The sequence below is a fragment of the Ailuropoda melanoleuca genome, chromosome 17 (genome assembly GCF_002007445.2).
Source record: "Ailuropoda melanoleuca isolate Jingjing chromosome 17, ASM200744v2, whole genome shotgun sequence".
NCBI lineage: Eukaryota > Metazoa > Chordata > Mammalia > Carnivora > Ursidae > Ailuropoda > Ailuropoda melanoleuca.
Window position 1 is genome coordinate 29,152,759 of NC_048234.1, and position 27,446 is coordinate 29,180,204.

At 42.3% G+C, this 27,446-nt stretch overlaps 1 protein-coding gene and 1 long non-coding RNA gene across 2 annotated transcripts in view; one reads left to right on the top strand and one right to left on the bottom strand.

Annotated features, from left to right (window-relative positions):
- The window catches only part of RORB (RAR related orphan receptor B), a 203,952-nt gene extending 180,652 nt beyond the window's left edge, over positions 1-23,300 (top strand). Inside the window, 4 exon segments of the mRNA XM_011231560.3 lie at positions 1,229-1,339; positions 4,565-4,606; positions 4,609-4,676; positions 15,805-23,300. Coding sequence (XP_011229862.2) covers positions 1,229-1,339; positions 4,565-4,606; positions 4,609-4,676; positions 15,805-15,960 — 377 coding nt within the window. The 3' untranslated portion in view covers positions 15,961-23,300.
- On the bottom strand, positions 4,030-17,905 carry LOC117796944. The gene is made up of 5 exons (XR_004621698.1): positions 17,798-17,905; positions 15,157-15,233; positions 6,723-6,959; positions 4,540-4,700; positions 4,030-4,067 (listed from the first exon to the last, which is right to left on the bottom strand). It is a non-coding gene; the product is annotated as an uncharacterized LOC117796944 (long non-coding RNA).
- Positions 23,301-27,446: the final 4,146 nt, after the last annotated feature.

Consider the following 27,446-nt stretch of genomic DNA (forward strand, 5'->3'; position numbering starts at 1 on the left):
GGTCAACTTTTATTTTCCCTTCTAGCTTACTGCCTCACAGAGTATATTAGGTAGACCACTGGTGGTGCATGGGTGATATCCTAAGTGTCTTCTGTAAATTCATAATCATTAGTTAAGACATTTAATCAAAAGAAGTGCTCCTTCACTTGCTTCTCACCCACAGGGGTGACTTTCTTCCTGTTAATTCATGAAGCTCTGGGAGCACAGGGAGAGTGGGTGCCAACCTGCCCCTAAATGACCCCAGACCATTCCTGTGGGTGGGCACCCACAGAGTCAGTCTTTGGAAGTGTTGGGTATCATTCACATCCAGGCATCAGTACATGGTGCAGATAAGAACATTAGCAAAGATGGGCTGATGCCAGGAAAGGTTTTAACGATGGGCAGTGCCATTTGTTCCATACGTGGCCCCCGGACATCACAGCAGGCCGGTGCCCTTTCGCCCTTTGTGCTGTCAGTTGATATGGCGGCCAACAGCAAGTCCGTCCACCTGGCACTCTTCCCTTCTGCAGTTGATACACATCCATGTCATCTACAAGGCTAGATTTTCAAGAAAGGAGGAAAAGCCTTGGCAAGCAACTTGGGTATATTTCCAGCCTCATAAAATAAACATTTGCCAAGGATCAGTGTAGGGATGAAGCATTCTTTTGCCAAAATTCACCATTGCTTAAGCAACTGACCTACAAGGCATCCATCAGAAGGTAAAAATAAACGAATGCCTGCCCCTCAGTAAGATTTTCAGGGAAGTTACCAACTTGAAAGCTACCTCCTCTTTGTTCTATAAGAAGTTCTGAACACCTCACTTTGAGGCCTCTGGACATTCTATATGGCCAGGGTCCAGGGCCACTAAGACTGATAGCCCTTAGCCCCTTGTGCACCATGTTTTCGGTTTTCTCTGAATGCTGTCTCTCTGCCAAAGGATCCCCAAATCACTTATTTAATTTTTTTTAGTTGGAACTAATTTCAAATTTACAAGATTAGGTTTAGTTTATATATTCCCAGTTGAATAAATCCAGTGGGCACACATCATTCCCATTGGCCCCTCACTGGTAATGTTAACTTTCAGTAATTGATCGAGATGTTGCCCAATTTCCTCATTCTGTAATTATTAGGAACTTGGAAATATTTTTATATAATGTGAAAATCCTTGAATGCCCTTTGGATTATGGGACTTCTCTTACTAATGCCCCATTCCAATCAGATATTCTCATTTAATTTTTCTTCTTTTAAGGTTCCGATGACCTAGTGAATGAAGCATTTGACTTTGCAAAGAATTTGTGTTCCTTGCAGCTGACTGAGGAGGAAATTGCTTTGTTCTCATCTGCTGTTCTGATATCTCCAGGTAAGGAGCTCTGAGGTCCTGTCTTTAAAAAAAAAAAAAAATGTTTTTCTGTCTTTACCATGGATTACACCTACCAAAGCCTACGTACTCAGGAGAAATTTAAATTTTCTTTAGCAAGCTTGTGATATTTTTGAACAATTCAAAGGAAAGTAGCCTTAAATTCATTAAAATGAGCCATTTTGCCCCACAGGCAAGAGAAGGGTTTGTGGTAAGGGTCACTCCAGATTCAGATAAGCAGAAGTATTCCTTAACAGATTAATGAGGATGGATGGTGGCCTGAGTTTTGGCTAAGTTCTGTTTCAATTTTAAGAATAAAGGACATCGAAAACAAATGTCTAGTAAGGTGAGACTTTGTAGAAATATATTTAAATGAGATCCAGCATGAGGACAAAAGGAAATAAAATGTACACCCTCTCCTCTTTAAATACCTCTTTTGTTGGCTTTTCCACCAAAATTAGCAATATTAGGGGCTTTGAAAGGAGGTGAGGACAGCAGAGGGAAAAATGACTCCAACTAAAGACTGGAAAAGGAGGAATCTCTGATGTGGCTGCAGAATTCCCATACGGGGATCTGTCACCATTTATCTCTGTGACTTTAAACACTTGACCCCCCACCCAGAGCTTCAGTCTCCTCATCTATAAAGTAATAGGCTTGGACTTCATTATACTAAAGATCATGGGGCACCTGGGTGGCTCAGTTGGCTCTTGATTTCGGTTCAGGTCGTGATCTCCAGGTACTGAGATTGAGCCCCATGTCAGGCCCCATGCTCAGCTTGGAGTCTCCTTAAGATTCTCTCCCTTTCCCTCTGCCCCTCCCCACCCCTCATGTGTGCTCTCTCTCTCTCTCTCAAGTAAATAAATAAATAAATCTTAGGAAAAAAAATAAAAGACCACATCTAGCTCTAAAATGTAATAAAATACCAAAATTTTCAAAGAAGGTAAGGGGTGACGTTTATAGATCAAATGGAACAGTAGCAATTGAAATGCTATTTAAAATATATGGCGGCTCAAAAATGTCTAGAATCCTAATAAGTACATGGCTCCTTCTTCAACCAGAATGAGAATTCAGAGTCACTCAGCTCTCTGCTTGGTTAGATTTTGAGTGAAGGGATACTGGTATCATTTACAGTTTTCTTTTGGAACATGTTCTTAATAATTTTTATGGCCAAGAGACTCATTCTTTCTATAAAATTCATCTTAGAGACTAGAGCTCTTCTTATAGCCTAACATAGTTTTCAGTGGGGATGGAAGAATTTAATCTTACCTCTGATTACACACATTGACATGTCAGTCCAGCTATATCTACCAATGATACCAGTCTCTACACTTTTTATTTTATTTTATTTTATTTTATTTTAGAGAGAGAGAGAGCGAGCAGGGGGTACAGGGAGGGGGCAGAGGGAGAGCGAGACTCTCAAGCAAGCTCTGAGCCCAGCATGGAACCCAACATGGGGCTTGAGCTCAAGACCGTGAGATCATGACCTGAGCAGAAATCAAGAGTCAGATGCTTAACTGACCAAGCCACCCAGATGCCCCTCAGCCTCTACACTTTTTATCAGTGAGGCTTTATCTATTTATTTTTAAATTTTATGAAGATTTTTAAATTTGCCTCTGTTTTTTATTTAACCATGTTTTCAAAAATGGAAATTATCGCTTGGCATATTATTACTGAGTTTCTTCTGAGGCTCTGTCTACAATCAAGTTGTTCCTCTAGGGCTTTTTTTGTTTTGGGGGTGTTTTGTTTTGTTTTGAACTCTACAAAGTTTCCCAGGCTTTGAAGCACAAAGATAAATGGGAGAAGTGACAAGAAATAGTTATTTCTGATAGCAACCACATGCCAGATAAATTTCCTTTTACCATTTTCTCATTGCATTTGACTGTTTCCAGGGATATAGTTAAAGAGAAGACTCGTTCTAAGCCCGTGGGTCTGTGATGAGGGAGGCAGTCTCACTCTGCTTCCTCCTTGCTCAAAGAAAGTATTGCAAAATGCACTGTCCTTGTTAGGTATGTCTGTGGTAAGTCAGTAAATTCCTAGCAGCAAATACTGAAGACATGGCCTATCTAACCCAAACAATCCATGAAGATAACTGCCCCAGACTTAAGGGAAGCCTGTTGTTTATAGATCAGAAATCAGCTGAACTATGAGCCTTCTTCTGAAAAGAACATACTATAGCCATCAAATTTTGCTGAGTTTGGAAGCGTGACATTTGGCTTAGTCTACCGAGCAGAGAATCTTCCAGCCCTGGTAGCAGAGCCACGCTCAGAGACTTGTGCAGCTCCAAATACCTCGTTTGCCACCCTGGCCTCATGCCATCTTCAAAAAAGAGAGGAAAGACAGATGTCCAGCTTCTGCAGGCTATATTCAGGCCAGACCCCACCCTTTCCCCCATTCTTGTCATAAAAGCCACTGTCTGCTCAGCTCCAGATAGTTTAGGGAAGGGAGAGGGAAGGAAACCTAATTTATTCTGATTGACAATTGTCACTGAAGGCTTTTGTGCTCACTTACGTAAGGGTTTTGCTTAACTGGTGGCTAGACCTGTCCTTACCCCATCTAGGATTACAGAATTGAGTTTCTCACCTGACCTGAACTGTGTTCAGATGGACCATTTCCAAGTTCTTTTCCATGAGTATTTGTTCAGCATTTGGAGACTCTAGATGTCTCTTCATGGAAGCGCCAACTTGAGGCATTGATGCTGGGCTGCGTTTTGTCACCATGGTGTATAAAGCTTCTAGGAAGAAAGGAAGGGAGGTGGAGGTGAAGAAAGGGATATAGGAAGGAAAAAAGAAAACAATGTAGGATAGGAGAAAGGAAAGGAGGGATTATCCTCTCCACCACTTAAAAATGCCATGCAGAAAAAGAGCACACAGGATTAAATTTGTGAAATTGATTCATGCTTATGCTTTGCATTATAGGATAGCTTATAAAAGGGAAGGGCGATCATGAATACTGAAAATATTCCTGTGGAATAGATTTTCTTCTATAATTCATTTTCTTCACAAGTCATTAACTTCTACTTTGAAAGAATCTAAGTATATGTCCAAAAAAAGAGAGATGTAAATTGTCACAGATAATACACAACATGCTGGTTTTTATTAGAACATTGGGTCTTTCCCTCCATCCTCCTTTCCTGGGTCAGTATATCTGGCATTACTGCCATCCAGGTATTTCTCATATTTGTGTTTGTGCCCTGCCCTTCTTACCTCGTTCTTTCTTTTCCTTTGTCAGACCGAGCCTGGCTGATAGAACCAAGGAAGGTCCAGAAGCTTCAAGGAGAATTTATTTTGCACTGCAACATGTGATTCAGAAGAATCACCTGGACGATGAGACCTTGGCAAAGGTAGGTCCTCAGAGCACAGACCTACTGTCAACGAAAGAAAGCAGTGACTAGTTATAAAGCAAGGGCTTTCTCAGCAGCAACAATTTTTGGAAGTTACCAGAGATGCATAAATGTTGAGGTGCCCCTTTAAAAAAACAGATAAATAAATTATAATAGATTGAGAGGAGAATGACTTTCTTCGGGAAGGGTGATACTGATGGATCTCAACCCCAGGCCTACGAAGACCAAGGATAGAAGTTAAGGGTGTTTTATATGAAGAACAAAAGCTCGAAGCAAGGAATCAAGTCTTCAGAATTGACATGTGATGAAGGAAGAGAGTTTGTGTCACTTCAGAAGTCAGATGTGGGCCAACCTTAAGAGTAGGGAGATGTTTGTTCAAAATCAGAAAGAAGTATAAAATGATAGGAATTGCCGAACAAAGGCATAAACCACTGTGAGGTAGTGAGCTCCCTGGCATTGGTTGTATTCTAGTAGATACTGCTTGGTTTTTCGTCAGATGTGTTGTAAATCGGAGTCCTTCCCAGAGTAGAAGATTAAACAGATTACTTGTAAATTATCCTTCAGTTCTACTTTTTTCACACACGATTTGCCCTGGGGTTCCTTCAAAATGGTGAAGTATCCCAAGGGCAAAATGCAGGCAACCTGCCATCAATCTCTCTGTTCAGCTTAATTAAGAATAGTGATCTTAAAGAAGAGTTCTGAAGAGAGCTGTTTACCAGAGTAAAATTCTCACAAGGGGAAGAAGTGATTTCCTAAGGATTGAAACTCAGCATTATTTTAGATCTTAAAGTATCTTGGATTTCTTAAGAACTGGAATTTTTTAGAGGGCAAGCAACTAGGAAACTGAGCATATTCTGGGTTGAAGATGATAGGAATCCTAGGCTGTATTTATCATCATTAAAACACTCCCACTGCTCTTAAAGTTCTTTATTTTTAATAAAAGGGGAAGATTCTATCTGAGATATTATCAGATATTACTTTGAACTCCTATACAGGAACTCCTATAAAAAATCTATGAACTAAATATGCTGTTTCATGATGATAACATTTTGCTAAGATGAACGCCTCACTAGGAGGGACACTTTTACACTCTAGAGTGATAGCTCTCTGGAAGAAATGGTTACTTTGTATGTGGGCAAAGACAAACCACCTGCTGTCTGTACCTGAGTTTTCTCCCCGTCAAGAGCAAAGCTTCTGCATGCTTCCAGATACATTGGGCAGAAGAGATGGCTATGGAAATACACATCTGTCTCGATAATTGTTCTGCAGAATATACCATAACTACATCTGGTCAATTAATGGGGGGGTGTTTCCCACATTTTAGATTTCCTGAAGACCTTGGTCCCCATATCTACTATCCTAAAATTAAGGTCTTGATATGAGGATAATGAGGATTATCATCTTTTGCTTCTGTACAGATGTTTTGAGGTTCAAGGGAGATACACAGTATATAAATTCTTCTGCTTACACCATTTTCTACCTCCTGGTATTTGGGGTAGAAAGGAAACAAGAGAAAGTGTTAGAAGAGGATTGTTTCTTGTATAAAATTCACTGGAGTTACTACCACGGGTTATGTGCGGATATAAGGTTTTTGTGTGGACCCTTGCTTGTAGCCATTTTAATGGGATGCTCTGTGAAGTAAGGGGCAGGGGCCATGGAAGAGAATGAGCACTGGATTCTAGCTGATGCCAGCCCTGAACTGCGTGGTTTTAGTCTCTTTGTCTTAGTCTTAGATTCCTAAACTGTCAAGTGCTGGGACTAGGGGGATGGCAACAGGCAAGTGTCTCGAGTTCTCAAGAGCTTTAACACCGTAAGGACAGTGGTACCATCGATGTATAGACTCACCCTCTCATCAAGCCCATATTCCCTGAAAGGAATCACTTGCTTTGCATCCAGCAAAAACTATTCTATTCCACCACAGAGTCTCATCTTTCCAGAAACGCTCCTTCTGTCCCCATAGTCACAATGCCTCTTAAACAGCAACAGCCATTCTTAATATTTGTAATTTATAGACACGGGGAATCTGGGCGACATCATGAAACCTACCTCTTGGAGAACGTGCACATACCCAGCTGTGGTATTCACGTCCAGGGGCTCAGGTAAACCGCAGTAAGTGGGATAGATCTGCCTTCTGTGTAATGTGCGAAGACTGTTTATAGTGCCAGCCAGTTTGACCCTGAATGAGTGGAACGGACATCCGATGAGAGGGGCAGCGGTCAGACGTCGTCGTTGAACTTCATCCTGAAAGAACAGTCTCCGGCACACTTCCGCCACTCCCATTTCCTGAAATTAAAGTTCAAGTGGCAGTGTCTTATACTTTTGACCAAAGTTGGACGTAGGGAAGGTGTGAAAATTAGGAATTCTGTATCCATTAACTAGAAGATTCCAATCCCAATATATTAGTTTATTTTTAAGCCTCATTAAAGAATCAGTTTCCTTTCCTCATAGCATAATGATAATATGTAGCATATTTATAATAAATCATCAGAACCGCTTCCTAGCTGAGTGACCCTGGAAAGGTGACTTAAACTCTGTGCTTCGATTTCCTCATTTGTAAAGTGTGACTGAAGATAATGGCAAGGTTATGTGGCTGTTTTGAGGATGAAATGACATTCAGTATCAACAAGCTGCACACCCCAAGAATAGGTCTAGTGTTTGAGTGCTGCTGTTGTCGCGGATGGAAGAAATGCTATTATGGCAGGGAAATTTTTATCCAAAAGGTGGTACACTTGAGTTAATCACGAATGGATGAAAACTATTTCGAAAAATGGAAATTGGAGGGTTGAGGAGATGGAGTATGGCCTTCCAAGTGATGGAGGAAATGATAAGAAGTAAGAAAGTATAAGGTATGTTTGAGCTACGAATGGTAGTTAGGTTTGGCTGAATCCTGGATTTGGAAAGTCAGGAAAAAGATGACACTGGTCACTTTCATTAAGTTCAGAACCACTGCCAGGGTGAGTGAATATTTGAACTGCAGAAACAGGTGACAATCTAGTTATCTGGCCTATGGGCTTATTTTCCTTACAAGTCACAAGAATCTGCCATTCCTATTGCTCTGACCAGAGGACGGAGGGCAAAGGAGAAAAAGGAGTCAATCTAGCTCAGGCCAGGGTGTGGTGGTGCACGGCCGGCCAAGGGCAAAGCTTGGGTCTGGACGTCTTGCTCATATCCCAGCCCTTCCCTCAGCGCAGCCTCTGGGTCAGGGCCATAGCTGGAGGCTTGTTAGATAAAGTCTTCTCCAGCCCATCCCCTCCTGTTGCATCTCCTGGATAATTAGAGTCATGAAATCTTGTTAGGTAGTCTATTTATTTGTTCCTAGCACTCCTGCAAATACATGCAACACTCCTGGGTTCTTTCCCAAACCTTTACTTGGGAAGTTTAAAAGTAGCAAACTCCATAATGACACATATCCTACGGGAAGGCATGGAGAACTCAGGGTGGGAGTTGGACTGCCAAGCCTGCTCGCTCCACCATGTGCAGAGACTAGAGCGAGTGCTGGTTTTTATTTTGCCACAACTAGGACTCTTCAGTGAGTACCATGCCTTCAGTCCATTTCTCCAAACAGTGTTCAATTGCTTGTGCCTGGCCATGCACTACAGATGGGCCACACCACCCTTCTGGGTGTTTTTAAACACACGGTTCTGTGCTGGTGGAACTTCTAATCCTTCTAGATATGGAGGTGTCTAGTGGTTATTCTGAAGCTCAGTATCTCCCTCACACCTCTCTTTCCTCCTATTCCTAGATGGCCGATTACTTGACCCCTGTGGCTCTCTCTCTCTCTTCCAGTCACTCTTTTTTTAAATTTTTTAATTTAAATTCAATTTAATTGACATACACTGTATTATTAGTTTCAGAGGTAGAGTTTTGTGATTCAGCAGTTACATACAACACCCAGTGCTCATTACATCAAGTGCCCTCCTTAATGCCCATCACCCAGTTACCCCATCCCCCCACCCACTTCCTCTCCAGAAACCCTCAGTTTGTTCCCTATAGTTGAGTCTCTCGTGGTTTGCCTCCCTCTCTGTTTTTGGCTTATTTTATTTCTCCCTCCCTTCCCCTATGATCCTCTGTTTTGTTTCTTAAATTCCACATATGAGTGAGATCATGTGGCACTTGTCTTTCTCTTACTGACTTATTTTGCTTAGAATAATACCCTGTAGTTCCATCCACATCATTGCAAATGGCAAGAGTTCATTCTTTTTGATGGCTTAGTAATATTCCATTACATATATACACCACATCTTCTTTATCCATTCATCTGTCAGTGGACATCTGGGCTCTTTCCATAGTTTGGCTGTTGTGGACACTGCTGCTACAAACATGAAGCTACATGTGCCCCTGCAAATCACTATGTTTGTACCTTTTGGGTAAATACCCAGTAGTGCAATTGCTGGATTATAGGGTAGCTCTACTTTTTACTTTTTTGAAAAACCTCCATACTGTTTTCCAGAGTGGCTGCACCAGTTTCATTCCCACCAACAGCATGAGAGAGTTCCCCTTTCTTCACATCCTCGCCAACATCTGTTGTTTCCTGACTTGTTAATTTTAGCCATTCTGAGAAGTCACTCTTTCTAAGCCTTTGTTGCCTGTGAAGATGTCCCACTACATCCCCTCATCCATAAGGTATTAGTCTAAGGTTGTACCATGTTAATGAAACCCAGTGGAGAGCTCAAGTCAACTGTGGAAAAAGACTGTCCTGGACAAAAAGAATGGCTGCACCATGTGGTGACAAATCTGTTTCTCTGAGGTCCATCTCCTTCTCGGCTCTGGAAGGTTCCAGCCTTCCCAGGGAGAACTGTGATGGGTTGAGCTGGGAGAAGTACAAGCCAACTGATACACTAACTTCTTCATCCCTACGCCCAATTCTAGCAATACAATAGCAAAACTTCATCACCGACATAGAGAGGGACTTTTCTCCTTCTGTTATAACAGAACTAAGTTACTAAATCAAAGCTTACAAGATGGAAGGCTCAGACAGCCCTATTTCACATGTTAATAAGTTGAAATTTTACCAGAAAGAGATCGTCCCTGGTCACTGTGACACTAACGGTGCTCTTTTGATACAGATTTAGAAAAACAAAAAACCATGTTGATTTGCAAAGAGCCTGTGGAGCAGACACCGACTGAGAGACCCATGAACACTGCACAAGGTCATTTCCATTGATCCTCATCACTTTCTTAACGAGATCAAAATAGGCTGTGTCCTGATTGGTAATGGAAGGTTTTGTCTAAAGCCTGCTTTCTTCTTGCAAGCCACTAGGTGCTACACTAGAATTTGTAGCAGGTGGCTCCGGGGATTTGGGGTCCGTTTGATCTTCAAGAGCAGTCTATCCAGTGAGCACTTGAGGAGCCCCTACCTGAGTGACGAGCCTCCTCATTCCTCTTCTTGGCTAGGAACCTGTTTCGTACTTCAAAATTGCTATGCTTTTTAAAAGTAGAACACGTGCTGAAGAGTTCTTAAATCGTGAGTAGATCGCTGAGTGAGTGATCACGAAGTTAACTTAACTATATAACCACTGCCCAGGTGAAACCGGGCACCCTGGGAGCCCCGCTCAGGCTTCTCAGGCTTCCTCACAATGGCTTTTATGCTTTAAAATAACCCAAGGATAGGCAAACCTATAGAAAACAATTCAGCATGCCACCCAAGAGTATAAATTCCCAATCCATACTCAAGAAGCGTAGCTTTGTCCTGGGACCGTTTTCTACTTCAGCACATGAGCATGTGCTCGTGCCAGATGGAAGGCAGAAGACGGTGATCACATATGGTCTTGGCCTCAGGCAGTTTCCCTTCAGAGTTCCTGTGAAAGACCAGATTATTTTGGTACATTTTAGTTGTTCCGAGTTTCCTGGCATAATGTTGCATGTCCACCACCCAGAAATTCCAGGGGTTCTCCATCAGACTAATGGTCTGTAAGTAAGAAGAGAGGTCTTGAGGTGTCTGGGTGGCTCAGTCGGTTAAGCATCTGCCTTCGGCTCAGGTCATGATCCCAGGGTCCTAGGATCGAGTTCTGCATCAGGCTCGTTCCTCAGCAGGAAGTCTGCTTCTTTCTCTCTTCCTCAGCCTCTCTCCCTGGCTTGTGTTCTCTCTCTCCCTCTCTATCTCAAAAAAAAGAGAAAGAGAGAGAGAGAAAGGTCTTGATGTGACTCCTCACGCATCAAGTCAGAAGTTGATGTACTCATTAGAACTCATTGGTAACAAGTAATAGGAACCAACTCACACTAGCATAAGCAAAAAGAAAAGAAAAGAATGGAGAGAGATCTCCTGGAACCTAAGGATGAAAATGCAGCCACCATTCAGGAAGGCGCTAGAACTAGGAATCGGGAAGCCTTCATAATTCTCCATCTCACGTTTATCTCTCTTGAGGCATCTCCTTTGTTCTTCTCCCTCCTTGAATACCGGCTAACTCTGCTTCCCTGGTCCACATGGTGAAATGTGGCTAGCTCTTAGCTTCTTAGAATACTTGTAATTTCATCTACATTTAGAAAGTAACTTGCTGGCTCTCAGCCCGATTCCAGATTCCAGTCCCAGCTGAATCAGTGTTCACTCTCACTTTATCCAGCCAGTTCAGCATGGATGCCAAGGATGGGGTCAGCAGGGGCAGGGGGTCTTACAACCAGACAGATATTTCAAGTTCAATATTCCAATTCTGATCCCAGTGTCCAGGTTTAGCTAGACAAATACCCGAAAAAGAAAAGTGAATGGGCATGAGAAATGGATGTATTTAGTCTCACTTGATGTGCCCGGTTTTTATCAGTGCTTCTGAAGTTTCCTCCAGTTTGGTCAAACCATTGTTGGCTTCCTGCTTCAGGCTGGAGGGTATCCTGATGGCCTGGAAGCCCCTATGAACGAGATCACTAGTCTTAGCCTCTGCATGTTCCATTTTTCCACATCAAACGTACTTGTTATAAAATTGTGGATTTTCTCATAAAACCATCCTCTGGAAAGAAGCATAGGATTATTATCTCTTCTCCAACAGCTGCTTTTTCTTCTTGTAGACCCCCGTAGGTATAAGCTGAGCCTTCCTTCTCACAAGAAGTGCTTGTCATAAGATAGAGATGAATGTGAAAATGTCTTTTGCTAGACCCTCTGTCTACTCCTGAGATGGGGATTATTTAAACAGGAAGAAATTTTGTGATGGTTTGAAATCAACTACCCCCTCCATCTCCAAGTGCTCTGGATCACTTCCCCAGCTGTTTAAAAAGTTGTTGAGCCATTAACTGCCGCTGAGGCTGCTCTGAGCTCCCTTTGAAATGGGGGTCCCCCAGCTGCAGTACATAATATTAATGAGCAGTAAGTGACTGCCTGCTGCTTCCTCCGCCAGGCCCTTCTGGGCTCTGCCTCGTGCTGCCGCTGCCTCCACATGCCCTCCTGGCCCTTCATGCCTCCGGAGTGATGGATGCCCTTGTCAGCATTTCCCTTGCCACAGCTGATTGGACGCCTTTAAATCAGCCTCCTCCAAGAGCACACAGGTTCAGAAGGCTCTTTGCCTTCCTTGGTGCTCTCTGCTCAGGCGGCCCCCAGTGCTCTTCACAAAAAGCAACTCTCATCATCTGGCCCATTATACAGGTGAGCAGCAGGGACAGGATCCAAATCCCATGAAAGAGGGAAGAAGTAGGTCCTGAACCAGACGTTCCTTGAACCCCAGTTCGGGGCAGGAAAGAAGCAAGAGTCTATATTCACTTTCCAAAACTGAATACATAGTTAATATTTCCAAATGCAAATGAGCAACCATGGAAGGGTTGTCCTCTTATGCATTTAATGAGAAATTAACACATAGGAGGACAATTCCTCCCCTTCACTAAAGGAGCAAAAAAATGCTTTAAGAACTGTAGTAAATAGGATTCCACTTTATAAATCATGGTTTATTAAATGAGCGGGTTACTTTGCTACAAGAAAATGAAAATCAATATGATTTTGCTTTTTCATTTCAACAAAAGTAAATGGCTGATTTCCCCACGCATTAACATGTGACCCAATTTCCGGTGCTTGGTTAAGGGTTCAGTTGGGTTCTTGCCCCCTGTGTCATTGGGCCAAGCAAGCATGGCCTTGACTGTCCCTCTCCTGAAGGAAGCATTATGTGGGAATGGAAGCATAACGCCTAAGGCATATATCGCCCCTATGTGCCAGGCACTGCTCTAGACAGTTTGTGTTGACCCAGTTGACAGTTTTGTTGGCTCACAGCAACCCTCTGAGGTAGGGACCGTCTGATGGATAACGAAGCTGAGAAGTTAAGTGACTTGCCCAAGATCACACAGCTGTAAATAGGCACAGAATTCAAACCCAAGCAATCAGGATTTAAAACCCATAGGTTTTGTTTTGTTTTATCACTAGGCGAATCCTCTCTATGGTGTATTTGTGCACCTTAGGGCACTCCGGAATTCTATTGCTTGTCCCCCACCAAACTAATAGAGCTAAGCAAATGGAATCTCCCCTCTCTGAGGATGATAAGTTCTTTCTCTGCCTCCTGAAAAGGAGCTAACTTTCCACTCAGCTCACAGGACTGTTTCAGATATGATACAGAATTTACTTTTCAATTTTGAAAATCAGTTATCAATTTATAAGATTTGAACTTCCATAGTAGTTTTGGTTTGTTTGGGTTTTTTTGTTTGTTTGTTTTAATGTCCATCCCATAGATACAGTCCATCCGTATCCTAGGGGATGTTTGTTTCCAACATGGAGGCTGAGCGCCGCCTAGACTTACTGACACAGAGTCCCTAAGAGTAGATTCCAGGAATCTGCATTTTTAGGAAGCACCCCAGTGATTCTTAGGCCGAATAAAGGTTGACAGTCATTACAGAATCGCATCTGGAAGTTTTCGGAGCTCTGCGTATATCAGTTCAACCGCAGATGATTAGAGAAAGCTTTCAAAGCCTCTGTGCATTCAATAGCTATTTCAGGGAGATTGTAATGTGTAAGAAGTGCTCCAAATTGTTGGTCTCCGTCTGTGTGAACCAGCTAGTTGAGAGAGCTTGGATAATTTCCCAAGGGACTTCAGTGAAGTGGACCCTGGAATACTCTTTACCTATGAAAATATAGAAAAGACACTGTTTTCCACCCTGGACCAAAGTGGCTTTTTCAGAATACAATTCTGATCATCTCTCTTTTTGCTGAAAGCCTTTCCAAAGAGCCTTAACATCGACTGACATACACTGGCCATGCCCATCTCTTCCACTTTTCCATCAAACATGCTCACTCACTGCTTTGTTCTTCCAACGCGCCAAGCACCACGGTGCCGTTACACATGGCCCCGGGGCCTATCACATACCCCAGCACCTAGTCAGCTCCCACTCTCCCGTCAGAGCTCAGCTTACGTGGTGCTTTCTCAGGAAAGCCTTGGCAACAGAACGTTCTGTTCTCTACCCCTTCTAGCCCATTCCTGCATGGTGCCCACCACAGTTTTCCAGTCTTCTTTGCGTGATGCCATTATTCACATCTGTCTTCACAAGCAGGTGATAAGCCAGAACCATACTGTCTTGTGCACTCTGGTGTCTAGCAGAGTCCCTGCTGCAAGTTCAAGTAACATCCTGTTGGAAAGAAAGCCTTGACTCTCGGTCTAAACTTTAAAAGTCCATTCTGTAAACAAAGATTTCACATTTTTCATTTCTACCCCTATCATTAAACAGTCGTGGAAATGGAAAGTCTGAACCCCAAATTTCTTCATGTGTTCTAGATCCCTTTAATGAATATGTCAACAGCTCTAATGCTGATGCTGTTTTTGAATTGCTCATAGTGTGGTTATACAGTCATTAGTTGTTAAAAGGAAACTTAATGAAAGTGGAAATTTCTGATTTTGAAGAGCCACAAAGTAACTAATTATCTATTTCCTCTTTTACTTCAAAGGCTGAGATGGTTTCTTATTGAATAGGGTAGGGAGCGCATGAGCCTAATTGGTGATTAGATGGGGTTTATTTAATTTTATTTTATCATCACTTTCAAGTGTACCTTTGGTCAGATATATGAACTATCAGGCTTATCTTTTGTGAAAGTGTTCTCTACGGGAGGACACATCTTATTACAACAGTAATTTGATCACAATGACATTTGGTTTTAAGCTAATTTTGACATGAAATGATGAATTCTAAATGTTCCCAAATTATAAATATGTTAAAAGCTAGAATCGTTCATCTCCTAAGACCTATGTAGCATTTCGCAAACTGTGGACATTTTAGATTATTATAAAACACTGTCTTCTGGGTATTTGAACTCAAAAAAATCACATCCCACATGATATATATATATATATATATATATCTATATATATATATATATATATATATATAGTCTCAAAATCTAGCAATTATAAGTGGCTGTTCCCCCACGAGTTTTTTTAAATGCCTCCCTGAGGAAGCAAGGGCCAGTGATCTCCCAAATTCTTTCTTGATTAAATATAGGTCTCATTTTATGCATTACAGTGGAAAAGAACGAGAAAGATTCAGGCAGGCTAGTGAGCAAAGCAGTGCCGAGGATTGTGGATCACACCTCACACAGTTGAGATTACACCTTCTTCACATGGTCGCCTTCCAAGACCGAAAATCTCACATTCACATCAGAAAAATCTGTGGGAAATGATAGATAATATTAGCTAACAATCGTGTTTCTTGCCTACGCTATTCCTAAGGCTTTTATATGAATTACTTCTGTCCACATAACGCAAGGAAGTGGGAACTGTGAGCAGGCCCATTTTACAAACGAGAAAACTGAGGCACAGCACACCACAGCCACGCAGCCATTTAGCTATTTTGGAACCAGGATTCTGACTCAGTCGGCCTGGCTGCAGAGCACGCACTCCTGCCGACCCAACTTGACTGCCTCCCATACACACTTTATTTAAGAGCCGTGAATCAGGAAGCTTGGCCCTGCCTGCTGGCTTTCTCTATCTTCCCTTTGGAGGATGGGGGTGGGAGGCGCGTTTTGTTTTGTTTTGTTTTGTTTTGTTTTGTTTTGTTTTGTTTTGTTTTGTTTTGTCTGAAGGGAGAAGCCGAAAGTGAGCCTTCTTTCTTTCCGAGCATCTTTTTCCAAAGCCATTTGCCTTCATCTGAGGCCAGGAAGGACACTGATTCAGAAGGCAGAGCACTAATGAGCTTCCTTCCCCCTTTGTTTCCTCCCCCATCTCTCCCCACTCTGCAGTTAATAGCCAAGATCCCCACCATCACGGCGGTCTGCAACTTGCACGGGGAGAAGCTGCAGGTATTCAAACAGTCACATCCAGACATAGTGAATACCCTCTTTCCTCCATTGTACAAGGAGCTCTTTAATCCTGACTGTGCCACTGTCTGCAAATGAAGGCGACCAAGGACTGTCTCCTAGTCACGGAATGCGTCACCATTAAGACAAAAGCAATGTGTTCATGAAGACTTCAGAAAAACGTCTACTGCAACATTAGGAATGTCCTGCACTTAATAGAATTATTTTTCACCGCTACAGTTTGAAGAATGTAAATATGCACCTGAGTGGGGCTCTTTTATTTGTTTGTTTTTGAAATGACCATAAATATACAAATAGAGGACACTGGGTGTTATCTTTTTTTTTTAATTTTATTTTATTCGGGTATGTTTTGGGAGACAACTGTTTATAGAATTTTATTGTAGATATATACGAGAACAGAGCGGTACTTTACATGATTACTTTTCCTGTTAATTGTTCAAATATAATTTAAGAAAATTCCACTTAATAGGCTTACCTATTTCTATGTTTTTAGATAGTTGATGCATGTGTAAATTTGTAGCTGTCTTGGAAAGCACTGTGCATGTATGTAATAAGTATATAATATCTGAGAATATTATATATGACTATTACTTACACCTGCACATGCACTGTGGCTTCAAATACCACACCCACTAACGAAGGAGGTTCAGTCAGGCTCTCTTATATTATTTCCCTTCTGTGTTGTATGTTATCTTTATGTTAGACAATCAGGATTTTGTTTTCCCAGCCAGACTTTTCCACTACCGTCCACGGCAGGACGGTACCAATGCAGAGATAAGTCTACCAAGGAGTAAATATAATGTACAGCTTCTGTATAAGAACTCTGTGTCTCTATTAGTGACGTCAAAGCCTTGTCAGGATGGCGAATATTGGGGTGGGGGGAGAAGTATTTGGAGCCATTTTCCTGTTTCAAGAATTAGGCCACAGATAATATTGTGGAGTCCAGGACTTTTTAACCAAACAATCACTGTTTCCTATTTTTCACCAGGACCCTCAAAACACTTTTTTTTTTTTCCCTTTGGATTTTAGGCTGGGAAAAAAAACTGATTTTGGTGCTCGTTGTATCTTCAGCAGAGAAGTGCAGTGTGTAGGTTTGACCACCAGCAATTTTTTTCTAATAGAATTAGAGTCACAGTGGAGATCAGAACCTAGAGTCTGGACGCTATCTCATGTAAACATGGTCTCTCTAACTTGTTTTGGTTTGGTTTGGGTTTTTTGCGGGGGCTTTCTGGGTTTGTGTGTGTGTTGTTGTTTGTTTTTGGCAAAGAAGAGGTAGAAAGAGCACCTACAAAGTAAAGAAGTAGTTCTTTATATGCATTCTCCTTGCTAAGTTTCTTAGAAAAAGCAGCAATAAAGGGGGAAGCAGGATTTTATATGTCCTTCTGGTGTGGGGCCTCTAATTTCTCTCAACTCCAAAATGCTGTAGTATAAGCACAGAGCAAGAACACAACAGGTAACGAAAACACATCCGAGTTATTCTGTAGAACTAATACACCCCAAAGCCAAAACTATTTCCTATGCAGTTTGAAATTGCATCATCCATCTAGCCTGGGCGCTTTTTTTTTTTTTTTTTTTTTTAGCATCTTGTGCAAAGTACAGAATGCAAGAGGTGAGATGAGGCTTAGTGAATTCAGACTTCCTAGGACAAGTCTCCCCTCTCCACCTGCTGTCCAAGCCAGCTGAGTAGCAAGAAAGCGTAAACCCCTAAGCAGGTTGTTCGGCCTGGGCTCTGGAGGCCCAATGCCTTTGGTCTTAGCTGACCCAAAACATGAGCTCTTAGAAAGGAGGCTAGAGCCGAGCTTTGTGTAAAGGACAATGACGTGCACCGTCTCCTGTAAGCGTAGCCCCGCCACCACCTCACGAGGCCCCGCCCCTTCCTCGTCAAGCACGCACGCACGCACACACAGACGCACACCTGCTTTGTAAAGTTTCCATCAGTGGAAACTTTGATTTCCTTTTCATCTCTGACGCTCTCCTGAAGTTACATGGTCTTGAGAGCCATCTCCGCGGTGCCACAGAAGCCCTCCTTGATGATCAGACGGTAGTGCTAGTCTTTTCTTCTAGCAAACAGAGCCTTTTCCCACCTCATGATTGATGAATTCCAAACCAATGGGGAAAAACAAAAAGGCTTTAAAATAATGACTCTCTTTCTCAACTACTGTTATATTCAATTAATTTAACTACATTGAACCAAATTACCTTCAGTGTCTAAGAAAACAGCTGCAGACTGCGTATTATGCTGCTGCAGGGACTTGGTTCTTTCTGGTGTAAATGTCACTCCTGCTAGCTCTTTGTATAAAGAATTAATTCCAAGAGTCATATTTCCTTCTAATGGAAAGATTACTTTACTGATTGCTAGGAAAACAGGGTAATGGAAGGCGCTCAATTAAACCAAGCCGTTTCCAAATGCAATGTATGTTTTATGATTGGCTTGTGATAGGCAATGCTTAATGTGTCTACTTGGTGTCTCCCTTTGAGCTTTGAACTTATGTCAAACTTTGTTTTCATTGTTCTGTTGGCCTAGTGTTTTCCGTTGTCGGCCTGTAATTCCTGCTCCGTTGCAAAGGGAATCCTTTGTTTCCTCCAATCTACCTTAGAGGACTTGCATTGGCTCAATTGATGAAGTGGCTGAGAATTTTTTCCTCCCTTGTCCCATGGGTGATGTAGGAAAAGGATTGTTCCCCACATTTGCCTCGGGAGGTACTGGATTTGAATTTGTTTGTCATTTCCACTCCTGCAAGCATTTCACTGGGACGGCAGGAACCTTTTGAAGCGAGGGGACAGGAAACAGCTAGCGATTGAACCAGAACAAAACAGTGGAAACCAGTAGGTGCTTCAGTTGAGAAGAGAGATTTCCATTTTGTGCCCCACTTGCCAAATCCATCCCTGAAAAGAGAACCAGGTCATATTTTCAGTGGTAACAAACGCCTTTAAAAGCTGCCTTTTGAACATCTCCTATGAGTCCATCTCGAGGTATTTTGAAATTTGGTTGAGAACAACTTTCTTTGCACACGCAATCTTTGTCCCTTCCCTGCAAAGACTCACAAGGGTTCCCAACACCCTCACGGTACAATGCGCGCCGGACGAGCGAACCCACGATCTGTACCCTTCACTTCACGCTTCGTAAATGACAATCACTGCTTGACGCAGACGTTGCACTGTAGCCACTCAGGGATGTTTCATTTAAAAAAAAAAAAAGTACATCAAGGAGGAGGGAGGCTAAAACAGGAAAATGACAACAAAATGTAAACGGCATAAATTAAATATGCCAATGAGAGAACCTCTCTGACAAGGCTTTCAGAATAAGCAGTAACTTCGTGTTGGTAACTGTGTGGACTTGCTGGAAAGTTGCACACGAATACGGACAACTTGGTCTCATTTTCTAAAATCTGCTAAGAGCCAAATAATCCAGCTGCCCTATTAATAGGAACATGTGTCTCCCGAGCAAACCCAAGCTTCCTATACAAGTCCTGAGCAGGGAAAATACAGAAATCTAAGTGGCGTTAGCTGACTCTGACAAGGGGTAGAGCTGTGTGAATTCAAACTTCAGTGCGTCTGTGATCTGTAAAAGGCTAGGCAAATGTTGGAGGGAATATAGGAGAAGAACGGATTCCAAATCTGGCTTAATATGCCACACATGTTCCTACTGTCCACGACTTGGGTCATCTTTGTATCCCTTATTCTGTGGCTTTTTTTGTTTGTTTGTTTGTTTGTTTTGTTTTCCCCCAGAGAATGAAAGCTGAGGGTAGAGATGTACTCTACAAACATACCCTTTCTGGATTTTCCTCGTTTGAATACTGTCTACAGGGCTCTGGAATAAAGGACCACTGTGTAGGTATAAACAGAGAATAGAGTGGTCTCTTGGGTAATGTGACTTCTTGGGCAGAATCTGTGACACCTTAAATCACAGTGAACTCTGGACATTATTAGCAAGAGATGCCAAGGAGACATGAGTACACTTCCTATTATAGCTGCCTTGTCCAACACCTAACTTCAGAGCAGTCAAGCTAAATTGTTTGTAGAAAACCACACACATGGCCAGTCAACTCACGCTCACTCTCTACCATCCCCTGTGTACCAGGCTTGAATGCAAAAGCGATTCTTCTGTCCCAAGGACAACCTAAAACTTAACCAGCTTTTTCGGAAACATCGGTCAGATGCAAATGATGTCAGTTTTGTTGCATGTGCTTTGTTTCCATGTATTATAGAAGCAAGGGAAAATTCTGCTATTGGAAATTAGAAGAAATAACTTTTTCCTGACTCTCTTTTTCTCTGTAAACATTCGCTTCCAATGAAATTTACTACAGTTGGCAGTAAATTCAGGAGAGGATGCCTGTGCCCGGACAGAGTCACCATTCAATGGAACAGCAATATCTTGAAAGTATGCATCTGAGTGAACCTTTGCACAGAGTCCCCCCTGTATCAAGAAGACGAAAGTCCACCGTCTGCTTTAGATGAAGTGGTATTTAATTTTTTGTTTCCAACTGCCAATAAAAACAACAGCCTGGTAGGGGAAACCATGTGGGTCATTAGACGGGAGTTGACAGACCTATTTTTTTGGAGGGGCGCAGGGACAGGTGTTAGGACCCAGAGGTACATGTTCATTTAAAGCCAGGGTTAAAAATTCAAAAGCCTAAAAGGGCCAGGGAGTTAATGCAAATGAGCGAGTGCAGCCCAGCGGCCAGCTGGCAAGGAAATGCCCCATCAGAAAAGGGACAGCCGATGGTCAGCTAAAGCGCGAGTGTTGCTAACACTTCTGAATCTTATAAAATCCCTCTAGTTGTAAGTGATGTCAGTTGATTCAGAGCTGAGGGCAGACCAAACAAATACATCCCCAAGCAGAAGAGGGTCCAAAGTTTGCAGCCTCTGGTTTAAAGCAAAATTGAATCTAGGGGCCTGTTTCCTGGAGGAAGTCTGCCCAGACAGGACTCCGAGTGAATTCGAGTGGGGTGGGGGTGGGCTCAGAGCTCCTGCCCACTGATATTCAGTTTGGTTTCCACATCTGACTGTCACTCCCGGAGGATATAGTAAGAGTTCATTTTGGCAAAACGAAAGCAGTCAAAAATGCAAGCGATTCAATTTAATGATGGCTTATAAGAGACGTTTCTGTTTGTCTTGTCCAAACTCCTAGCTTCCTAGAGCCAGGTGGCTAGATTTCTTGCCACTCCTTTTCCGAATATCAAACGCATGATTTTTATGCTTTTGAGTCTCCGTGTGTCTCTTTCGATATGTGGCTTCGATATCAGTGCCACGTTTTTACTTTCCCTTAGTTGTATCTGCAGAATGTATTCTGTCGTGGTCATGTACTGAAGTGCGGGACCTGGGATTCCTCCAGTGGATGGAGGTTGTCCGTTTGTGCACTTTTTGCCTAAGCTGCTGCAAATCCTCCGAAGTGAGTTGGCCATAGTCATCTTTGCGTCCTGCATGACTGTAAGCACGACCTCCAGTGGGTCAGAAAAAGCAGCTCAGTGATTGTTCTCATGGCCAAAACTAAAGCACAACGTGACTGGCATTGAGTAGACCCAGTTGAGGGAGGCGTCCACACCCCAGCTGGGCAGCATGATGCTTCTCTAAAACCCTCCTGTGGCAGTGGCCAGGGGAGAGCACCCACGTGCCTCCGTCGTGACCACACGCGGACACACACTAGGTGTGTCTGGAAAGCTACAGACCACACATCCAAGCACAATACTGTCTGCTTCATCTAGGAACACACACACACACACAAGTGCAAGCTACACCCACAGAAAACTGCGTATGTATTGTAGAAATGTAGAGGAAAAATAAAAATATTTTTTCAAATGTAATTACTTTTAATATATGCTTGTGGAAGGTCTAATACAATGTATGCTGTCTCTGTAATTTTTGCTGTAAATAACTGGAGACAGTGAATACACAGATTTTTCTATGTCTCTGTTTAAGCTTAAGACTTTGTAACAATTTTTTTAGAGGGGGAAAACCAACAAAGAGCAAATATGTACTTGCTTCCTTTCTGCGTGTTATGCGTGTTATGTACTTCTCAGAAACTGGTTGTTAACAGTTTAAGCATCTGGACGGGTCATTGGTGTTAAGTGTATGCTTCTTTCTGTAATACAGCTGAGAAAGGGACAGGGCTGTCCATTAAATCTGCTCCAAAGAATTTGTATTGAAGATTGGCCCAAGACCTGCAAACACTATCCGAACTAGACAATGTGAGGAAAGAAAGTGGAAAAAAAAAAAAAAAGTTGCCTGAGTAAGTCATCTTTCCTTGTAGCAAGTGGCTTTGTCCAAATCCTTTCTGCATGGACTAGCTTAAGGAACACAAACTCTGCTTTCTGATGAACAAAGTATTTTTGTACACATTGATTTCTTATGAATAACCTGAGGTCAGATCACTCATTTGCTGAAGCCATAACTGACCTTTACCAAATAAATGTTGCAAAAGAACCTGGGGAGGGTTGGGGAGACACCGAGAGGGAGGAAGATCGAAGGTGTCATGAGTTGTGACCACACAGGCAGGAGCAAGTCTAATGAACCGGATGCTTTTCCTGCATCCCAAATATGACTTTAAAAGGCTAGTATTTTACAATGATCGATTTATAATAAAAAAAAAAGATATTTAGATTTAAACGAGACTTTCCAATATTTTTTAAATCCCCGACAATGCTTCCCTGCTTTTAGGATTGAGAGAAATGATTTTCATCTACTTCCAACATTCAGAGATTTAACTTTTTTGTTAGCTCCAGCCTACACGTGTAAAGTGAAGGACGACTCCAGGTCCTCCAGCGGTTGGAACCACGGGTTGCCGGGGGGCTCGGCTGCGCCTACCAACCAGGATTGTACCTGGACGGGCAGCCGTGCAGTCCTGCGTCTTACTGGCATGCGCAATGCACAAATGCTGCACTGCCAAACACATGTAAAATAAAAGTATTCACTCTAAGACGCATAATAATTATACCTTTTTAAAAGAATGATGCCTCCTATAGTCACCATTGATTTTTCTGGAGCTTAAGCACATTATTACCATGTGTTATTATTGGCCTGTAGAGGCAAAAGGCAAAGTACCAATAAACCCCGTGACATCTAGTTTTAAAATCTACAATTTTCTGATCTCTCTCCTTGTTTAATATATAAGCCCTAATTTCTGTGTACGTGAGTAAAACTGCAGCCTGAGTCATTTAGGAAGTAAGCATTGAGTTGTTTTTTTTTATTATTATTATTATAAATATACTAGAATAAAACAGCACTTCCCTAACAATTAAAAAAAGAGTTTTATATTACTTTAGAATGTAATAGGTTTTTGTCCTTATTTTATGTCCTGTAAATTATTAGTTGAATACTGTTAGCATTCCCAGATAATGCACACATGATTTCTGAATGTTTTCTGTAAATGACAATCAATGTTTATGAAGTTCCCTCCTTTAATGCTGAACAAAATTAAAAGAAGAAAAAGAAAAAAGTCTTGTCTAATTGTTTTCTTTCCCCCAAAAGGGAACAAGGAGGGGATGAAGGAGATAGACAGATTTGCCTTTGAAAACGTTATCCCATGGGCTCTTAAGTTGCCTTTTTTCCAGAATATAGTGGATAATTTTTTCTGGAAATTCTTGTGTGCTCATGGACCTGGCCTGGGTTAGAAGTGCTCATCAAGAAAAGACCCACACTTCCCTGTAGCCAAATAGCTCACTGAGTTGCAATTAAAATAGGAGCAGCAGCTCTCAAAGATGGTAGCTCTCCCTTTCTAGAACTTTCATATAAGGAGGCCCCAGCCAGCGGAGCCATAGCAACTCCTCTGCATACACTTTGTTGGAACAAGTTGCAGTGGGTTTGCAATAGATGCGACAATCCCCACATCTGATGAAAGCTTTCAGATAATAAATAGGTGATGATTAAGTCTCTAGGTCTGATTTTTTTTTTAAACAAAGCAGCAGCAAGTTGCTCTGCCGCCAAAATCAATACCCACTAATATGTGAACACTCTTGAGTTTTACATGAAGATGTAGCAGAAAGTCATTGAGGATCATCACAGACTCACAGAGATGCTGAAAAAAGGCAATTCTAAGAAAGGCTCATGATTTTTGGGGTGCTTGGAGGCCCTTGCAGCTGGAGTCCCTACAGCTGAAATGCTCCACGAGTACTTCAAAGCAAGACTGAACAGATTGTAAAACTAAAAGCACTGGTCCGCACAAGATGAGCCTCACGGAGCCTTATGTAAAGTTCCTCCTGACTTCAGTCTTTGGAAACAGTGGTGACCCGTGCAGTGTGTTTCAAGCAGTGTCCCTGTTCCAGACATCCAGATCCCATGTGGCCCTGATCACAGAGCACAGAAACAGAACCGCCACCATCTTTCTCTTAGAGCAACCACTTGTGTCCCATGCTTTCTAATCAGGTCTTCAAATGACTGGTCAGAGACAGCAAATACGTGATCTCAGCCTATCCTGGGCCCTTGTCAATCGCCACCAACAACTGATCACAAAACTCTGGGCTGTACAATTATCTAATTTTTTTTTTCCAGAAACCTAGATCTAGGCAGCATTAAAACACAGAATGAAACCACTTTTAAACTCTGGTTGGACCACAGAAGATGACAGTTATTAATTAATCTTCGATAGCATTATCAAAAACTACGAATGAAGCCACTTTTTTGCCCAACCCATTGTTCCATTCCTAGATCCTCTTCTCTGAGAGCGAGAACTGGCAACATGTTTCCATAATCACACCAAGCTAGTGTGCCTGAGACATTTCAGATATCGAAGGGGTAACCAGCATTTGGCCTCACATTCCACATGGCAAACAGCTCCTTGACCGAATTAGAGAAGGGTAGAAGTGAGGCAGATTCCCTAATGCCGTCTTGGTGAGGGACGAGGGTGTCTCGGATGACCAAGCCATCGTGCTATACAAGCTTTTGCTCACTGTTGTCTGAACTTGAACTTGCTAAGTTTAACTGGCTGAATAAATATTACTATAAAATAAGATACTATAAAATTTTTTACAGCTGTGTCTCCTAAGTCTTTAAATCTCCCAAGTTCAGGAAGCAGGGCATGGCATTGCGTAAGCACTCAATGAATATGTCAACTACATGTACTGAGATCCAGTCTCCTTTTGTAATTTTAGCTTCCCAACTATTTGCTGTCAGTTCACTGGTTTTACTCTGGAGCAAATGACCCTCTTGAAGAAGCACCAGATTTAGACATGTTTTTTTTACCATAAGCAGTGAGAGGGGAAATGGCAGCCCCTGGCAAAAGGCACTGGAAGAACGCTCTTTCCCTTGTCTTCTCCAAAGATTTAGCCAAAAGCAATGAGAGAAGGAGCCGGAGTGGCTATTAGTGGTTAAACATAACTTCCTAGATGCTCACAGAAGACTCAGCCAGGCAGGAAACAAAAAATAGAGAAATCAGGGAACCCAATTTGTAAGACAAAATGGACATAAAAGCCTGGGCTTGGCATATCCCTCTCAAATTCCCCCAGTCTGGTCTGATCAAGTCGCAAAGTCTCAGTCAAAAGGAAGAGAATCTGGAGAACTGATCACTCCTTGTGCTATTTCACTGCTCAAGTAAGAAATTTTAGAGAAGTTACTGCTTTTTAAGAGATGGAAATTGGTATAGTTGTACTCAGGCATTCCTGATACAGCAGTCAAAATGGGGAGCCCAATGTCATCGTCCAAGTCACCTTAGTCACTGGATACTTGGCATGTGGCCAGAAGATGAGGCAAGTAAGAGCCAACATGCAACATTCCAGAGTAGGCTTGGGTGGGGTAGGCTTATCCACCTTCCACCCATCAGAATTAATCCCATGGTGCCACACCACAGTAAAGGGTTTGGGAAATGTAGTCCACTTGTGTGCCCACAGGGAACACACACCAGGTTTTGGAAACACTTAGCAGTCCTGACACAGATGTGAAAAGAATCCAAGAAAGTCTCTACTTTCCAATCAGGCACTATAACAAATATGGACTTCCACTATTATACGCCGGGCACTGTTCACTAGAAATCCAGATCATGAAATATGACAGATACAGACTCTGCTCTTACCGTCCAAGAAAGGTGGGCATGCAAGAGGACAGAGACATAATATAATAGCTATAAGAGAGAAATTTTATTACAGCCACTACACTAACTACAAAAAAAATTTCTAAGATGCTCCTACAGTTGGTCGTTTATTCTCTATTTAACTCTACTCTTTGAACTCATTATCACTCATCATTCACCCATCATTGCTCATTGTTTTTTTTTAAACAATGTTAATTATTTAATTAATTTCTTAATAGTGAGACAAAAATCTACCTTCGCCTATCTTTTACCCCTGTTTATAGCTGGTTCAGCTTGTTGAGACTAAGCAGAGCAAGTGTGTGTCCAAACCTCTTTTTCTTATCAATGCCTTAAATAAAATACATCTTTCACTCCTGATTCCCAGTCCTCCTTTTCACAAACTAAAAATTCTCGGTGATCCCAAACATCTCTGACAATATAATCTGCCCACAGAGACAAGTATTGTTCATTTGAGGAACCTCTTCAGAACAACCAGGAACACAGATCAGTGATATGAGGGGCAATTAGGGATTCCATCTATATCACCAATATCAGTCATCTGTGCATTTAAAACATAGCTTTTACAGACATTGTGTTTTAAAACGTAGGTTTTGTTACTATTCAGGTACAGTGAGGCCAACAGATCAGGAGACTATTACCACTGAGTTTGCTGCAAACAGTTCTCAAGAGAAGGGGGCACCTGTGCCAAGTCACGCAAAGCCACATGGGGAAGCACCAGATTGGTCAGGAGGCAGAAGGAGTGAGGGAGAAACCCAGGAAAGAGCATTCCTTGTGGTTTCCATGGCAAGGAACTGATAAGGCAAGGTAAGCGGGTTTAGGGTTGGCTAATTTGGATAATTGGATTTGGATAATTTCAGCGCTCCGGGGTTCAGGAAGTATCTCCAGCCCTCCTCTGTACCTGTCCCTGCTGTGGTTACTACAGTGGGGGGGATAGTGAACAGAGTGTGAGGGCGCAAGAAAAGAAGTGGTTGGGGCAGGGACTCTGAATTGGTCACTATGCATTTGAAAGAGGCCACTCAGGGGCATCATTTACTATTCTAAGAACTGGTTAGCCCTGGGAAGGGGGAGCCTTTAGTCTTTGCAGGGTCAGCAAGGCCCCAGAAGTCAAAGCATCACAATAAAAAGACATTCTTAATACTAATTGATTTGTGCATATTGACCCACAGAGGAAATACCTGATTCCAAATCTTGTATGAGAAGAACAGAACAAGTTCTGTCTTTTGTGGAAAGACATTTTTTGAGATGATCATCTGTGTTTTCCCATTTTCCTTCCTCTGGGTTCAGACTCATCCCTGGGGCTCTTTGTCATTCCTCACTTCTAGGACTTTTACAAGGTAGAAATACAAGCCTGAGTCCCAGGCTCCCGAGTCCCTGTCCCAGCAAAGACTATACTGTCTCACACCAAAGAAGAGAATTTTCATCTTCAAGGTTTGGATCATGGAAATATGCAGTGATTGTGCTGACTGGAACACAGACACTTAATCCCAATTTCTAGGCATGACAGAGACCTCCCTGTGAGGGGGGCACCGTGATTAATTCATTC